The sequence below is a fragment of the Salvelinus alpinus genome, chromosome 6, assembly GCF_045679555.1.
Source record: "Salvelinus alpinus chromosome 6, SLU_Salpinus.1, whole genome shotgun sequence".
In the NCBI taxonomy this organism is placed as follows: Eukaryota; Metazoa; Chordata; class Actinopteri; order Salmoniformes; family Salmonidae; genus Salvelinus; species Salvelinus alpinus.
The window spans coordinates 81,681,545-81,702,796 of record NC_092091.1 but is presented as its reverse complement, the minus strand read 5'-3'; the positions used below and the strand labels follow the sequence as shown (position 1 = coordinate 81,702,796).

General features: G+C 33.4%; 1 protein-coding gene across 8 annotated transcripts in view; it reads right to left on the bottom strand.

Moving 5' to 3' along the window:
• Positions 1-1,004: 1,004 nt before the first annotated feature.
• The window catches only part of pcdh10a (protocadherin 10a), a 47,640-nt gene continuing 27,392 nt past the window's right edge, over positions 1,005-21,252 (bottom strand). The window contains exons 4-5 of one of the 8 annotated variants that reach the window (XM_071408208.1): positions 20,818-20,975; positions 1,005-2,822 (exon numbers count right to left, since the gene is read on the bottom strand). In XM_071408208.1, the coding sequence (XP_071264309.1) occupies positions 2,769-2,822; positions 20,818-20,975 (212 nt within the window). In that variant the 3' untranslated portion in view covers positions 1,005-2,768. Of the gene's footprint in view, positions 2,823-19,916; positions 20,982-21,252 lie in introns of those variants that run through there. The other 7 variants (XM_071408205.1, XM_071408206.1, XM_071408204.1 and 4 more) reach the window with 7 other exon arrangements.

The window sequence follows — 21,252 nt, the reverse complement described above, 5'->3', positions numbered from 1 at the left end:
TGTTAAACCAGGAAACCAGTGTCTGATCTAGATCTGGCAGACTAGGTGTGTTAAACCAGGAAACCAGTGTCTGATCTAGATCTGGTAGACTCGGTGTGATAAACCAGGAAACCAGTGTCTGATCTAGATCTGGCAGACTAGGTGTGTTAAACCAGGAAACCAGTGTCTGATCTAGATCTGGTAAACTAGCTGTGTTAAACCAGGAAACCAGTGTCTGATCTAGATCTGGTAGACTAGGAGTGTTAAACCAGGAAACCAGTGTCTGATCTAGATCTGGTAGACTAGGTGTGTTAAACCAGGAAACCAGTGTCTGATCTAGATCTGGTAGACTAGGTGTGTTAAACCAATTGTGTGCATTTAAGTTTTGTGTGAAAGACAGATCCAGCTGACATTCAGGCCTCACAAGGACCAACGTTGCCCATCTCTGCTCTCCATAAAGCTGCTTCTTATGACGATCTGTTTCCCTTGTGAACGTATTCATAACACCATATATAAGATCTGTTTCCCTTATGAACGTATTCATAACACCATATAGAAGAGCTGTTTCCCTTATGAACGTATTCATAACACCATATAGAAGATCTGTTTCCCTTATGAACGTATTCATAACACCATATAGAATATCTGTTTCCCTTATGAACGTATTCATAACACCATATAGAAGGTCTGTTTCCCTTATGAACGTATTCATAACACCATATAGAAGATCTGTTTCCCTTATGAACGTATTCATAACACCATATAGAAGATCTGTTTCCCTTATGAACGTATTCATAACACCATATAGAAGATCTGTTTCCCTTATGAACGTATTCATAACACCATATAGAAGCAAAGCGTTAGTGTTAGGAAGGAATTTTCATAACGCCTTACGACTGCATGCAAAAGGTTCTAGTAATATAATTATAATGCGTTATAACTATTCAAAAGTCGAGCGTCACCAAAAATGAGGAAATACAAACATCAGCCTAAACCTTGGTTGGAGTGAAGGTGCGGAGTCTGTGCATAGTGAAGCCACGCCCTCTATGTTTAATGAATACAAGTTGACAGTTCTTGTTTTTAGCACTTGGTATCAGTTAGTATTGACAGTACTGCATGGTGGATAAGAAACTAACCAATGGTTACACAGTTTCAGAAAAGTATATCTTATATATAGATATGTATATATATATATATATATATATATATATAGAGAGAGAGATGTATATTCATTTATAGGCTAAGCTTTAATATTGCACAGTAAACACTTTGCACACATGATATAAACCACAACATTTCTCTGGTTTGTTAAGTTCCTGTCAGACCAATGTTATGGAGGGACGTCGCCCAAAGAAGCATGAACTCAACTAGCCGCGTTGTAGGCAATTGTGTGGTATTTGTTCTTTACTGTAAAGTCAGAATAGTGGAGTTTCAGAACACTTGGACCGCACAGAGAAAACAACAGGAAGAAAACAAGAGAAGATATAAAAACAGTCAAGTAGAGATATTGATTTTGTATAATACTTCACATCATTTCTGGGGTTCTCGCTCTCTCTCTCTCTCTCTCTCTCTCTCTCTCTCTCTCTCTCTCTCTCTCTCTCTCTCTCTCTCTCTCTCTCTCTCTCTCTCTCTCTCTCTCTCTCTCTCTCTCTCTCTCTCTCTCTCTCTCTCTCTCTCGCTCTCTCTCTCTCTCGGCCTCTCACGCTCCATCTCTCCCCCTCCTCTCATCCTTCATTCCTGTACAGTTGGTGTAGTGGTGACAGTAGAAACAGCTAAAGGGCTCATAGTGATGGTTGGTTGAAGTTTGTACAGAAACGTTTATTTTTGTGTAAACAGGCACACACAGATGGACTAGACGGGGGGGCGGGTGTACCCCATGGCCACGGACCCCCCTAGTCACCGACAACAAAACGTCTCTTTGTGTTGTTCATCAGTCTTTCTTTGATTCCTCTTTGTCTATTGTCTGTTTTCGTAATCCTTTGTTTATAAGTTCAGTTGATACATCCTCTCTGCATCCCTTTCTTAAACACAGTCGTTTTCTTCCATCGTTCGTCCTTTGGCTTTGGCCCGGGGTCTCAGGCCTGCTGAGATGCAATTAAGGCCTACTATGGTCCTAGAAGTTCCTTCTACACGTTTGTTCTACAGTTCCAGTTCTAGAGCTCTTCTGTTCTACAGTTCCAGTTCTAGAGTTCTTCTGTTCTACAGTTCCAGTTCTAGATTTCTTCTGTTCTACAGTTCCAGTTCTAGAGTTCTTCTGTTCTACAGTTCCAGTTCTAGAGTTCTTCTGTTCTACAGTTCCAGTTTTAGAGCTCTTCTGTTCTACAATTCCAGTTCTAGAGTTCTTCTGTTCTACAGTTCCAGTTCTAGAGTTCTTCTGTTCTACAGTTCCAGTTCTAGAGTTCTTCTGTTCTACAGTTCCAGTTCTAGAGCTCTTCTGTTCTACAGTTCCAGTTCTAGAGTTCTTCTGTTCTACAGTTCCAGTTCTAGAGTTCTTCTGTTCTACAGTTCCAGTTCTAGAGTTCTTCAGTTCCACAGCTCCAGTTCTAGAGCTCTTCTGTTCTACATTTGCAGTTCTAGATTTCTTTATCCAGCACTTTGTCCTGCTGTCTCCCGTGGCGATGGAGATGAAAGGTTCCGTTCTAGCTGGCCAGTCCCAGATAATGAAGTTTCAAAACAAGCCCATGGTCTTGTTGTCATAGATTTGTTTGTGTTTGGTTGTTCTCTCTCTCTTTCTCTCTCTCTTTCGCTAACGTTGCAGCCATTGTTGACCAGTTCTCTATTGTGCAAATTCACGCTGTCTCTGGTAGGTCCACTCGGAACGAGCTAGCAAATCCTTTTGTGGGCTGCAAGGCAAAAGAAAACACACTTGTTAGACAAATGGTGTCCATCCCTCTCTCTTACTCTTTTACTCTGTACATTTGTAAATAATCATCATGGCCATTAGCACCAGGGTTGTGTCCCAAATGGCAACCTATACCCTAAGTAGTGGACACCTTTTGACCGGGGCCTTATGTGGCCACTATAGGGACTAGGGTACCATTTGGGATGCATACCTGGTGTTTTTACCTGTCCTTATGTGGTCTGTCCAGAAAAACCTCCTGGCCCTAATTATAAACTACAACCAGACTGTAATAACTGGTTATAAACTACAACCAGACTATAATAACTGGTTATAAACTACAACCAGACTATACTAACTGGTTCTAAATACAACCAGACTATAATAACTGGTTATAAATACAACCAGACTATAATAACTGGTTATAAAATACAACCAGACTATAATAACTGGTTATACATACAACCAGACTATAATAACTAGTTATAAACTACAACCAGACTATAATAACTGGTTATGAACTACCATCAGACAATACTAACTAGTTATAAACTACCATCAGACTATAATAACTGGTTATAAACTACAACCAGACTATAATAACTGGTTATAAACTACAACCAGACTATAATAACTGGTTATAAACTACAACCAGACTATAATAACTGGTTATAAATACAACCAGACTATAATAACTGGTTATGACCTACAACCAGACTATAATAACTGGTTATGAACTACAACCAGACTATAATAACTAGTTATAAACTACCATCAGACTATAATAACTGGTTATAAACTACAACCAGACTATAATAACTGGTTATAATCTACAACCAGACTATAACAACTGGTTATAAACTACAACCAGACTATACTAACTGGTTCTAAATACAACCAGACTATAATAACTGGTTCTAAATACAACAGACTATAATAACTGGTTATAAACTACAACCAGACTATAATAACTGGTTATAAACTACAACCAGAATATAATAATTGGTTCTAAATACAACAGACTATAATAACTGGTTATAAACTACAACCAGACTGTAATAACTGGTTATAATCTACAACCAGACTATAACAACTGGTTATAAACTACAACCAGACTATACTAACTGGTTCTAAATACAACCAGACTATAATAACTGGTTCTAAATACAACAGACTATAATAACTGGTTATAAACTACAACCAGACTATAATAACTGGTTATAAACTACAACCAGAATATAATAATTGGTTCTAAATACAACAGACTATAATAACTGGTTATAAACTACAACCAGACTATAATAACTGGTTAAACATACAACCAGACTATAATAACTGGTTATACATACAACCAGACTATAATAACTAGTTATAAACTACTATCAGACTATAATAACTAGTTATAAACTACTATCAGACTATAATAACTAGTTATAAACTACAGCCAGACTATAATAACTGGTTATAAACTACAACCAGACTATAATAACTGGTTATGAACTACAACCAGACTATAATAACTGGTTATAAACTACAACCAGACTATAATAACTAGTTATAAACTACAACCAGACTATAATAACTGGTTATAAACTACAACCAGACTATAATAACTGGTTATAAACTACAACCAGACTATAATAACTGGTTATAAATACAACCAGACTATAATAACTGGTTATGACCTACAACCAGACTATAATAACTGGTTATGAACTACAACCAGACTATAATAACTAGTTATAAACTACCATCAGACTATAATAACTGGTTATAAACTACAACCAGACTATAATAACTGGCTATAATCTACAACCAGACTATAACAACTGGTTATAAACTACAACCAGACTATACTAACTGGTTCTAAATACAACCAGACTATAATAACTGGTTCTAAATACAACAGACTATAATAACTGGTTATAAACTACAACCAGACTATAATACCTGGTTATAAACTACAACCAGAATATAATAATTGGTTCTAAATACAACAGACTATAATAACTGGTTATAAACTACAACCAGACTGTAATAACTGGTTATGATCTACAACCAGACTATAACAACTGGTTATAAACTACAACCAGACTATACTAACTGGTTCTAAATACAACCAGACTATAATAACTGGTTCTAAATACAACAGACTATAATAACTGGTTATAAACTACAACCAGACTATAATAACTGGTTATAAACTACAACCAGAATATAATAATTGGTTCTAAATACAACAGACTATAATAACTGGTTATAAACTACAACCAGACTATAATAACTGGTTAAACATACAACCAGACTATAATAACTGGTTATACATACAACCAGACTATAATAACTAGTTATAAACTACTATCAGACTATAATAACTAGTTATAAACTACTATCAGACTATAATAACTAGTTATAAACTACAGCCAGACTATAATAACTGGTTATAAACTACAACCAGACTATAATAACTGGTTATGAACTACAACCAGACTATAATAACTGGTTATAAACAACAACCAGACTATAATAACTGGTTATAAACTACAACCAGACTGTAATAACTGGTTATGAACTACAACCAGACTATAATAACCTTTTATAAACTACAACCAGACTATAATAACTGGTTATGAACTACAACCAGACTATAATAACTGGTTTTAAACTACAACCAGACTATAATAACTAGTTATAAACTACAACCAGACTATAATAACTAGTTATAAACTACCATCAGACTATAATAACTAGTTATAAACTACAACCAGACTATAATAACTGGTTATAAACTACAACCAGACTATATTAGCTGGTTATAAACTACAACCAGACTATAGTAACTGGTTATAAACTACAACCAGACTATAATAACTGGTTATAAATACAACCAGACTATAATAACTGGTTATGACCTACAACCAGAATATAATAATTGGTTCTAAATACAACAGACTATAATAACTGGTTATGATCTACAACCAGACTATAACAACTGGTTATAAACTACAACCAGACTATACTAACTGGTTCTAAATACAACCAGACTATAATAACTGGTTCTAAATACAACCAGACTATAATAACTGGTTATAAACTACAATCAGACTATAATAACTGGTTATAAACTACAACCAGAATATAATAATTGGTTCTAAATACAACAGACTATAATAACTGGTTATAAACTACAACCAGACTATAATAACTGGTTAAACATACAACCAGACTATAATAACTGGTTATACATACAACCAGACTATAATAACTAGTTATAAACTACTATCAGACTATAATAACTAGTTATAAACTACTATCAGACTATAATAACTAGTTATAAACTACAGCCAGACTATAATAACTGGTTATAAACTACAACCAGACTATAATAACTGGTTATGAACTACAACCAGACTATAATAACTGGTTATAAACTACAACCAGACTATAATAACTGGTTATAAACTACAACCAGCCTGTAATAACTGGTTATGAACTACAACCAGACTATAATAACCTTTTATAAACTACAACCAGACTATAATAACTGGTTATGAACTACAACCAGACTATAATAACTGGTTTTAAACTACAACCAGACTATAATAACTAGTTATAAACTACAACCAGACTATAATAACTAGTTATAAACTACCATCAGACTATAATAACTAGTTATAAACTACAACCAGACTATAATAACTGGTTATAAACTACAACCAGACTATATTAGCTGGTTATAAACTACAACCAGACTATAATAACTGGTTTTAAACTACAACCAGACTATAATAGCTGGTTATAAACTAAAACAAGACTATAATAACTAGTTATAAACTACCATCAGACTATAATAACTAGTTATAAACTACAACCAGACTATAATAACTGGTTATAAACTACAACCAGACTATAATAGCTGGTTGTAAACTACAACCAGACTATAATAACTAGTTATAAACTACCATCAGACTATAATAACTAGTTATAAACTACAACCAGACTATAATAACTGGTTATAAACTACAACCAGACTATAATAACTGGTTATAAACTACAACCAGACTATAATAACGGGTTATAAACTACAACCAGACTATAATAACTGGTTATAAATACAACCAGACTATAATAACTGGTTATAAATACAACAGACTATAATAACTGGTTATAAACTACAACCAGACTATAATAACTGGTTATAAACTACAACCAGAATATAATAATTGGTTCTAAATATAACAGACTATAATAACTGGTTATAAACTACAACCAGACTATAATAACTGGTTAAACATACAACCAGACTATAATAACTGGTTATACATACAACCAGACTATAATAACTAGTTATAAACTGCTATCAGACTATAATAACTAGTTATAAACTACTATCAGACTATAATAACTAGTTATAAACTACAGCCAGACTATAATAACTGGTTTTAAACTACAACCAGACTATAATAACTGGTTATGAACTACAACCAGACTATAATAACTGGTTATAAACTACAACCAGACTATAATAACTGGTTATAAACTACAACCAGACTGTAATAACTGGTTATGAACTACAACCAGACTATAATAACCTTTTATAAACTACAACCAGACTATAATAACTGGTTATGAACTACAACCAGACTATAATAACTGGTTTTAAACTACAACCAGACTATAATAACTAGTTATATACTACAACCAGACTATAATAACTAGTTATAAACTACCATCAGAGTATAATAACTAGTTATAAACTACAACCAGTCTATAATAACTGGTTATAAACTACAACCAGACTATATTAGCTGGTTATAAACTACAACCAGACTATAATAACTGGTTTTAAACTACAACCAGACTATAATAGCTGGTTATAAACTAAAACAAGACTATAATAACTAGTTATAAACTACCATCAGACTATAATAACTAGTTATAAACTACAACCAGACTATAATAACTGGTTATAAACTACAACCAGACTATAATAGCTGGTTGTAAACTACAACCAGACTATAATAACTAGTTATAAACTACCATCAGACTATAATAACTAGTTATAAACTACAACCAGACTATAATAACTAGTTATAAACTACTATCAGACTATAATAACTAGTTATAAACTACACCCAGACTATAATAACTGGTTTTAAACTACAACCAGACTATAATAACTGGTTATGAACTACAACCAGACTATAATAACTGGTTATAAACTACAACCAGACTATAATAACTGGTTATAAACTACAACCAGACTGTAATAACTGGTTATGAACTACAACCAGACTATAATAACCTTTTATAAACTACAACCAGACTATAATAACTGGTTATGAACTACAACCAGACTATAATAACTGGTTTTAAACTACAACCAGACTATAATAACTAGTTATATACTACAACCAGACTATAATAACTAGTTATAAACTACCATCAGAGTATAATAACTAGTTATAAACTACAACCAGTCTATAATAACTGGTTATAAACTACAACCAGACTATATTAGCTGGTTATAAACTACAACCAGACTATAATAACTGGTTTTAAACTACAACCAGACTATAATAGCTGGTTATAAACTAAAACAAGACTATAATAACTAGTTATAAACTACCATCAGACTATAATAACTAGTTATAAACTACAACCAGACTATAATAACTGGTTATAAACTACAACCAGACTATAATAGCTGGTTGTAAACTACAACCAGACTATAATAACTAGTTATAAACTACCATCAGACTATAATAACTAGTTATAAACTACAACCAGACTATAATAACTGGTTATAAACTACAACCAGACTATAATAACTGGTTATAAACTACAACCAGACTATAATAACGGGTTATAAACTACAACCAGACTATAATAACTGGTTATAAATACAACCAGACTATAATAGCTGGTTATAAACTACAACCAGACTATAATAACTGGTTATGAACTACAACCAGACTATAATAACTAGTTATAAACTACAACCAGACTATAATAGCTGGTTATAAACTACAACCAGACTATAATAACTGGTTATAAACTACAACCAGACTATAATACCTGGTTATAAACTACAACCAGGCTGTAATAACTGGTTATAAAATACAACCAGACTATAATAACTGGTTATAAATACAACCAGACTATAATAACTGGTTATGAACTACAACCAGACTATAATAACTAGTTATAAACTACCATCAGACTATAATAACTAGTTATAAACTACAACCAGACTATAATGACTGGTTATAAACTACAACCAGACTATAATAACTGGTTATAAACTACAACCAGACTATATTAGCTGGTTATAAACTACAACCAGACTATAATAACTGGTTTTAAACTACAACCAGACTATAATAGCTGGTTATAAACTACAACCAGACTATAATAACTAGTTATAAACTACAACCAGACTATAATAACTGGTTATAAATACAACCAGACTATAATAACTGGTTATGACCTACAACCAGACTATAATAACTGGTTATGAACTACCATCAGACTATAATAACTAGTTATAAACTACAACCAGACTATAATAACTGGTAATAAACTACAACCAGACTATAATAACTGGTTATAAATACAACCAGACTATAATAACTGGTTATGACCTACAACCAGACTATAATAACTGGTTAGACATACAACCAGACTATAATAACTAGTTATAAACTACAACCAGACTATAATAACTGGTTATGAACTACCATCAGACTATAATAACTAGTTATAAACTACCATCAGACTATAATAACTGGTTATAAACTACAACCAGACTATACTAACTGGTTCTAAATACAACCAGACTATAATAACTGGTTCTAAATACAACAGACAATAATAACTGGTTATAAACTACAACCAGACTATAATAACTGGTTATAAACTACAACCAGAAAATAATAATTGGTTCTAAATACAACAGACTATACTAACTGGTTCTAAATACAACCAGACTATAATAACTGGTTCTAAATACAACAGACTATAATAACTGGTTATAAACTACAACCAGACTATAATAACTGGTTATAAACTACAACCAGAAAATAATAATTGGTTCTAAATACAACAGACTATAATAACTGGTTATAAACTACAACCAGACTGTAATAACTGGTTATAAACTACAACCAGACTATAATAACTGGTTATAAACTACAACCAGACTATAATAACTGGTTATAAACTACAACCAGACTGTAATAACTGGTTATGAACTACAACCAGACTATAATAACTGGTTATAAACAACAACCAGACTATAATAACTGGTTATGAACTACAACCAGACAATAATAACTGGTTTTAAACTACAACCAGACTATAATAACTAGTTATAAACTACAACCAGACTATAATAACTAGTTAAAAACTACCATCAGACTATAATAACTAGTTATAAACTACAACCAGACTATAATAACTGGTTATAAACTACAACCAGACTATAATAACTGGTTATAAACTACAACCAGACTATAATAAATGGTTAGAAATACAACCAGACTATAATAACTAGTTATAAACTACAACCAGACTATAATAACTGGTTATGAACTACCATCAGACTATAATAACTAGTTATAAACTACCATCAGACTATAATAACTGGTTATAAACTACAACCAGACTATACTAACTGGTTCTAAATACAACCAGACTATAATAACTGGTTCTAAATACAACAGACAATAATAACTGGTTATAAACTACAACCAGACTATAATAACTGGTTATAAACTACAACCAGAAAATAATAATTGGTTCTAAATACAACAGACTATACTAACTGGTTCTAAATACAACCAGACTATAATAACTGGTTCTAAATACAACAGACTATAATAACTGGTTATAAACTACAACCAGACTATAATAACTGGTTATAAACTACAACCAGAAAATAATAATTGGTTCTAAATACAACAGACTATAATAACTGGTTATAAACTACAACCAGACTGTAATAACTGGTTATAAACTACAACCAGACTATAATAACTGGTTATAAACTACAACCAGACTATAATAACTGGTTATAAACTACAACCAGACTGTAATAACTGGTTATGAACTACAACCAGACTATAATAACTGGTTATAAACTACAACCAGACTATAATAACTGGTTATGAACTACAACCAGACAATAATAACTGGTTTTAAACTACAACCAGACTATAATAACTAGTTATAAACTACAACCAGACTATAATAACTAGTTAAAAACTACCATCAGACTATAATAACTAGTTATAAACTACAACCAGACTATAATAACTGGTTATAAACTACAACCAGACTATAATAACTGGTTATAAACTACAACCAGACTATAATAAATGGTTAGAAATACAACCAGACTATAATAACTGGTTACGACCTACAACCAGACTATAATAACTAGTTATAAACTACCATCAGACTATAATAACTAGTTATAAACTACAACCAGACTATAATAACTGGTAATAAACTACAACCAGACTATAATAACTGGTTATAAATACAACCAGACTATAATAACTGGTTATGACCTACAACCAGACTATAATAACTGGTTATGAACTACCATCAACTATAATAACTAGTTATAAACTACAACCAGACTATAATAACTGGTAATAAACTACAACCAGACTATAATAACTGGTTATAAATACAACCAGACTATAATAACTGGTTATGACCTACAACCAGACTATAATAACTGGTTAGACATACAACCAGACTATAATAACTAGTTATAAACTACAACCAGACTATAATAACTAGTTATAAACTACAACCAGACTATAATAACTGGTTATGAACTACCATCAGACTATAATAACTGGTTATAAACTACAACCAGACTATAATAACTGGTTATAATCTACAACCAGACTATAACAACTGGTTATAAACTACAACCAGACTATACTAACTGGTTCTAAATACAACCAGACCATAATAACTGGTTCTAAATACAACAGACTATAATAACTGGTTATAAACTACAACCAGACTATAATAACTGGTTATAAACTACAACCAGAATATAATAATTGGTTCTAAATACAACAGACTATAATAACTGGTTATAAACTACAACCAGACTGTAATAACTGGTTATAAACTACAACCAGACTATAATAACTGGTTATAAACTACAACCAGACTATAATAACTGGTTATAAACTACAACCAGACTGTAATAACTGGTTATGAACTACAACCAGACTATAATAACTGGTTATAAACTACAACCAGACTATAATAACTGGTTATGAACTATAACCAGACTATAATAACTGGTTTTAAACTACAACCAGACTATAATAACTAGTTATAAACTACAACCAGACTATAATAACTAGTTAAAAACTACCATCAGACTATAATAACTAGTTATAAACTACAACCAGACTATAATAACTGGTTATAAACTACAACCAGACTATAATAACTGGTTATAAACTACAACCAGACTATAATAAATGGTTAGAAATACAACCAGACTATAATAACTGGTTATGACCTACAACCAGACTATAATAACTGGTTATGAACTACAACCAGACTATAATAACTGGTTATACATACAACCAGACTATAATAGCTGGTTGTAAACTACAACCAGACTATAATAACTAGTTATAAACTACCATCAGACTATAATAACTAGTTATAAACTACAACCAGACTATAATAACTGGTTATAAACTACAACCAGACTATAATAACTGGTTATAAATACAACCAGACTATAATAACTGGTTATAAATACAACCAGACTATAATAACTGGTTATAAATACAACCAGACTATAATAACTGGTTATGAACTACAACCAGACTATAATAACTAGTTATAAACTACAACCAGACTATAATAGCTGGTTATAAACTACAACCAGACTATAATAACTGGTTATAAACTACAACCAGACTATAATAACTGGTTATAAACTACAACCAGGCTGTAATAACGGGTTATAAAATACATCCACATTATAATAACTGGTTATAAATACAACCAAACTATAATAACTGGTTATGAACTACAACCAGACTATAATAACTAGTTATAAACTACCATCAGACTATAATAACTGGTTATAAAATACAAGCAGACTATAATAACTGGTTATACATATAACCAGACTATAATAACTAGTTATAAACTACAACCAGACTATAATAACTGGTTATGAACTACAACCAGACTATAATAACTGGTTATGAACTACAACCAGACTATAATAACTGGTTATAAACTACAACCAGACTATAATAACTGGTTAGACATACAACCAGACTATAATAACTAGTTATAAACTACAACCAGACTATAATAACTAGTTATAAACTACAACCAGACTATAATAACTGGTTATGAACTACCATCAGACTATAATAACTGGTTATAAACTACAACCAGACTATAATAACTGGTTATAATCTACAACCAGACTATAACAACTGGTTAAAAACTACAACCAGACTATACTAACTGGTTCTAAATACAACCAGACCATAATAACTGGTTCTAAATACAACAGACTATAATAACTGGTTATAAACTACAACCAGACTATAATAACTGGTTATAAACTACAACCAGAATATAATAATTGGTTCTAAATACAACAGACTATAATAACTGGTTATAAACTACAACCAGACTGTAATAACTGGTTATAAACTACAACCAGACTATAATAACTGGTTATAAACTACAACCAGACTATAATAACTGGTTATAAACTACAACCAGACTGTAATAACTGGTTATGAACTACAACCAGACTATAATAACTGGTTATAAACTACAACCAGACTATAATAACTGGTTATGAACTATAACCAGATTATAATAACTGGTTTTAAACTACAACCAGACTATAATAACTAGTTATAAACTACAACCAGACTATAATAACTAGTTAAAAACTACCATCAGACTATAATAACTAGTTATAAACTACAACCAGACTATAATAACTGGTTATAAACTACAACCAGACTATAATAACTGGTTATAAACTACAACCAGACTATAATAAATGGTTAGAAATACAACCAGACTATAATAACTGGTTATGACCTACAACCAGACTATAATAACTGGTTATGAACTACAACCAGACTATAATAACTGGTTATACATACAACCAGACTATAATAGCTGGTTGTAAACTACAACCAGACTATAATAACTAGTTATAAACTACCATCAGACTATAATAACTAGTTATAAACTACAACCAGACTATAATAACTGGTTATAAACTACAACCAGACTATAATAACTGGTTATAAACTACAACCAGACTATAATAACTGGTTATAAATACAACCAGACTATAATAACTGGTTATGACCTACAACCAGACTATAATAACTGGTTATGAACTACAACCAGACTATAATAACTAGTTATAAACTACAACCAGACTATAATAGCTGGTTATAAACTACAACCAGACTATAATAACTGGTTATAAACTACAACCAGACTATAATAACTGGTTATAAACTACAACCAGGCTGTAATAACGGGTTATAAAATACATCCACATTATAATAACTGGTTATAAATACAACCAAACTATAATAACTGGTTATGAACTACAACCAGACTATAATAACTAGTTATAAACTACCATCAGACTATAATAACTGGTTATAAAATACAAGCAGACTATAATAACTGGTTATACATATAACCAGACTATAATAACTAGTTATAAACTACAACCAGACTATAATAACTGGTTATGAACTACAACCAGACTATAATAACTGGTTATGAACTACAACCAGACTATAATAACTGGTTATAAACTACAACCAGACTATAATAACAGGTTATAAACTACAACCAGACTATAATAACTGGTTATGAACTACAACCAGACTATAATAACTGGTTATGAACTACAACCAGACTATAATAACTGGTTATGAACTACAACCAGACTATAATAACTGGTTATAAAATACAACCAGACTATAATAACTGGTTATAAACTACAGCCAGACTATAATAACTGGTCATAAAATACAACCAGACTATAATAACTGGTTATAAAATACAACCAGACTATAATAACTGGTTATAAACTACAGCCAGACTATAATAACTGGTCATAAAATACAAGCAGACTATAATAACTGGTTATAAATACAACCAGACTATAATAACTGGTTATAAACTACAGCCAGACTATAATAACTGGTTATAAAATACAACAGACTATAATACCTGGTTATAAACTACAACCAGACTATAATAACTGGTTATAAACTACAACCATACTATAATAACTGGTTATAAACTACAACCAGGCTGTAATAACTGGTTATGAACTAAACTACAATCAGACTATAATAACGTGTTATAATCTACAATAGACTATAATAACTGGTTATAAACTACAACCAGACTATAATAACTGGTTATAATCTACAACCAGACTATAATAACTGGTTTTAAAAAACAACCAGACTATAATAACTGGTTATAAACTACAGCCAGACTATAATAACTGGTTATAAATACAACAGACTATAATAACTGGTTATAAACTACAACCAGATTATAATAACTGGTTATAAAATACAACAGACTATAATAACTGGTTATAAACTACAACCAGGCTGTAATAACTGGTTATAAAATACAACCAAACTATAATAACTGGTTATAAACTACAACCAGACTATAATAACTGTTTATGAACTACAACCAGACTGTAATAACTGGTTATAAACTACAACCAGACTATAATAACTGGTTATAAATACAACCAGACTATAATAACTGGTTATGAACTACAATCAGACTATAATAACTGGTTATACATACAACCAGACTATAATAACTGGTTATAAACTACAACCAGACTATAATAACTGGTTATAATCTACAACCAGACTATAATAACTGGTTTTAAACTACAACCAGACTATAATAACTGGTTTTAAACTACAAGCAGACTATAATAACTGGTTATAATCTACAACCAGACTGTAATAACTGGTTCTAAATACAACAGACTATAATAACTGGTTATAAACTACAACCAGACTATAATAACTGGTTATAATCTACAGGTTATGTCAGAATTTGGCTAAAGCAGATACACTATAGTTGAGGTTAAAGGGGCAATCTGGGATTCAAACAGCAAAACATTTTGGTAAACAGTTGAGGGATGATTGAACTACAGTTGAGGGATGGTTGAACTACAGTTGATGGATGGTTGAACTACAGTTGAGGGATGGTTGAACTACAGTTGAGGGATGGTTGAACTACAGTTGAGGGATGGTTGAACTACAGTTGAGGGATGGTGGAACTACAGTTGAGGGATGGTTGAACTACAGTTGAGGGATGGTTGAACTACAGTTGAGGGATGGTTGAACTACAGTTGAGGGATGGTTGAACTACAGTTGAGGGATGGTTGAACTACAGTTGAGGGATGGTTGAACTACAGTTGGACTAAAGTCATGGGGCATTTCTAAGATACAGTCTTCAATAATCAATGGCTATAGTCCGATATCATTCATTTACACGTCCAAAATGTGATGTTGGTACCAATTCCAGATTGCTCAGATACGAAGCAGACAGAAGGACAGACAGAAGCTGTTGTTGTAATGATCTATGCTCCGTAGCACAGCACCAAGTGGCACAACACACACACACATATTTTATGTTCATCTATCCTCGTGGGGACCTATAACTATTTTCCATTCAAAATCCTATTTCCCCTAACCCATAAACCTAACCCTAACCTGTAACCCTAACCCCTAACCCTAAACCATTAACCCTAACCATTAACCCGTAACCTTAACCCAAACCTAAATCTAACTCCTAACCCTAAACCTAACCCTTAACCTTAACCCTAACCATTAACCTGTAACCTTAACCCAAACCTAAATCTAACTCCTAACCCTAAACCTAACCACTAACCCCGTACCCTTACCCTAACCGTAATCCTAACCCTAAACCTAACCCCTAGGTATGAATGGAAAAGAGTAGGAGAAAGCATTGACTGTGGGAGTTGGTGAGGGCCTAATTAAGAGAGCTGGAGGGGCCACCGACATGAGGAGGAAGTTCAACCAAAAATATATATATATTTATTTGCTCAATCTGGTTTAGTCTTTTTTATATTTTATATTTAATTGTATTATATCACATATCTTTGTAGAACTTAATCCTGTCATCCCTTGGTGGGATTTCCAATTATGTATTTACGTATGTACTTATTTACTTATGTACTTACGTATGTACTTACTTACGTATGTACTTACTTATGTACTTACTGATGTACTTACTGATGTACTTACTGATGTACTTACTGATGTACTTACTTATATACTTACTTATATACTTACTGATGTACTTACTGATGTACTTACTGATGTACTTACTGATGTACTTACGTATGTACTTACTTATGTACTTACTGATGTACTTACTGATGTACTTACTGATGTACTTACTGATGTACTTACTTATATACTTACTTATATACTTACTGATGTACTTACTTATGTACTTACTGATGTACTTACTGATGTACTTACTGATGTACTTACTGATGTACTTACTTATATACTTACTTATATACTTACTTATGTACTTACTTATGTACTTACTTATATACTTACTTATGTACTTACTTATATACTTACTTATATACTTACTGATGTACTTACTGATGTACTTACTGATGTACTTACTTATGTACTTACTGATGTACTTACTTATGTACTTACTGATGTACTTACTTATATACTTACTGATGTACTTACTTATGTACTTACTGATGTACTTACTGATGTACTTACTGATGTACTTACTTATATACTTACTTATATACTTACTGATGTACTTACTGATGTACTTACTGATGTACTTACTTATGTACTTACTGATGTACTTACTTATGTACTTACTGATGTACTTACTTATATACTTACTGATGTACTTACTGATGTACTTACTGATGTACTTACTGATGTACTTACTGATTTCACTGATTCGGTTCGCATTGCATTATTATGATGTTATTATATAATATTTGTTTTTAAAATTCAATTTTTTTACCCTCAGCACTATTAATAATTTTCTTCCTCCTGTTGTTGAACTGTGATGGGTGACCCCTATAGGCCTCTCATGTTCTCCCACCCTCTCCAGACCGGTCCGATGTACAATATAGAATCAGGGCAGAAGGTTGCAATAGGCCCGTGCAACCCAAGGTTTTACAACAGCAGAAACAGAAACCCTCTTAAAGCTAAACCAAACCCCTAAGCTTAACATAGTCTTCGTCCTCATGGGGAGGTGGGAAATGTCCCCACGAGGGAGAATCTTCCCTGTTTTACAATCCATGGTGGGACTTTGGGGGATTTTAGGTCCCCGCAAGGATAGAAGAACCAACCCATACATCACACACACACACACACACACACACACACACACACACACACACACACACACACACACACACACACACACACACACACACACAGAGGGAAACAAAAGGCAGGGGGTAGATCAGATCAGCACGAAGCAGAACTTCATCATGATTATTACCTGAGGGAGAATGAGCCAGCATGCAATAACACACACACACACACACACACACACACACATAGATCCAGACACACACACACACACACACACACACACACACACACACACACACACACACACACACACACACACACACACACACACACACACACACACACACACACACACACACACACACACACTCACACACACACACACACACACACACACACACACACACACACACACACACACACATAGATCCAGACACACACACACACACACACACACACACACACACACACACACACACACACACACACACACACACACACACACACACACACACACACACACACACACACCCGTAGATCCAGACACACACACACACACACACACACACACACACACACACACACACACACACACACACACACACACACATGTAGATCCAGACACACACACACACACACACACATAGATCCAGACAGACACACACACTCACACAGCATACCCTAAAATGTAGAATCACAATTAACAGCAGCGTGTTGATTTAGCAGAGGAGCTGCTCGTTATGTAACTAAGTGTTAAAACATGGTTAAAAACAAAAACGTCTTCACTCCCTGCCAGTTTAATGATGTCCTGGCGTTGTTGCTCTTTATGTTCCCATAGAAACACGTGGCAAATGGTACCCTACACCTTTACATAGTGCATTTTATTTAACACGGGCCCACAGGGCTCTGGTCACAAGCAGTACACTACATAGGGAATAGGCTGGAAGGTGGAAGGACAATCAGTAGTTGTAAAGGAAGGTGTTTTTAGAAAAAGAAAGCCGTTATTTATCGATGAGTCGTAGACTACGTCCCTGTTCCCTACTTTTAACCAGGACCCACGGGGAAATAGGTTGCGACCTCAGACGCATGTATAGTATGCCCGAGAGAAGACGCCAGACCACATTATAATATTACTACGGCTCAGTACACGTTTTGTAGAAGAATAACCTTTTTTTGTAGTTTTCGGTGAACACGTCAAAACAGAAGAAAGTGTGGAGATGTCTGATCTGACCTTGTTTGCTCAACAGTGGATCACTGATAGACAAAAAGCCTGAAGAACTCTAGTTCAGACAATCTGCTAATAGAACAAGTAGATAGTATATATATAGTATGTATATAGTATGTATATAGTATAGTATATAGTATGTATATAGTATGTATATAGTATAGTATATAGTATGTATATAGTATGTATATAGTATGTATATAGTATGTATATAGTATGTATATAGTATAGTATAGAGTATGTATATAGTATAGTATAGTATATAGTATGTATATAGTATGTATATAGTATGTATATAGTATGTATATAGTATGTATATAGTATAGTATATAGTATGTATATAGTATAGTATATAGTATGTATATAGTATAGTATATAGTATGCATATAGTATGTATATAGTATGTATATAGTATAGTATATAGTATGTATATAGTATAGTATATATATAGGGGACAGAAAAGAAAAAGGTGGCCACAAACACATTTTTGAATCAGAAGTTGATTTCTTTTTATTTGTTATTATTTCAAACAATAAATATGGTGAAGGATTTAGGAGGTTAGAGAAATATATAGGGGGGTTTAGCAGAAGGGTTGCATTTAGAAAAAAACTAACAACTAAATGTTTACTTCAATTGCATTTCTAAACAGAAAATACACAAATACCAAAGCAATAGACTCACTTTCAAAAAGTATATTTTATAAAAATGTGATCAGATCAGAAGTTATTTGCAAAAGTATATTTAAAAAATATTAGCAAATCAGAATTTCTTTAAAAAGTATATTTAAAAAATATTATCAGATCGGATTTATTTTTATTTTTTATATTTACAGATCAGAGTTTTTTTTTCAAAAGTATATTTAAAAAATATTATCAGATAAGAAATTCTTTCAAAAAGTATCTTTTAAAAATGTTATCAGATCAGAATTTCTTTCAAAAAGTATCTTTTTAAAATATTATCAGATCAGAATTTCTTTCAAGAAGTTGCTAATATGGATAGTGGACCAGGCCAAAGTCGTAGGGCTCTAGTGACGTAGTCTGGTACTCATACTCACAGAAGGTGGGTTTGTACGGTAGTGGTAGTGTACCCCTTAAGGACTCATAGTCTTTCCTCTCTAGCGTGGTGTCTGTAGTAGTAGTGGCGGTAGCTGTAGCTGGGCTGTTGTGTTGGAGATGTAGCTGATGTGACTGGTGGAGGTGGTGGTGGAGGTGGTGCATTGACCGTGGCAGTGTGGTGCATCCGCCGCCATCTTTTCCGAACGTAGAGAATGACCTATCAGAGGTCGTGAGGTCAGAAGTCAGCGTAAGGTCGTTGTCGTGGTGACCGGACGCGGCGGTGGCGGGTACCTCAGTGTTCGGCACGGAGTCCATGCCTGGCACGTGCAGGTTGCTACGGTAGTCGCCACCGGTGCCCTGGCGACCGTCGCCAGCGACGAAGGCTGGCATCCAGCAGCGGTCGGAGTGACCCAGGGCCTTACACTCCTCTGTACAGTTAGAGAATAGATCTGTACCTACAGAGAGGGGAGGAGAAGAGGGTGGGTGGGGGGAGGGAGGGAGGGTGAGAGGAGAGGTGGGATGAAGGGTGGGAGGAAGGGTGAGAGGAGAGGTGGGTGGGTGGGAGGGAGGGGTGCGAAGGAGAGGTAGGTGGAGTGAGGGAGGAAGGGAGGGAGGAGGAGGAAGGGAGTTGAGAGGAAAAGAGTGGTGAAAGGATGGAAGCAAGGAAGGAAGGGTGGGGGGTGAGGAGGGAGATAAATGGAGGGAGGGGTGGGGGGTGAGTAGGGA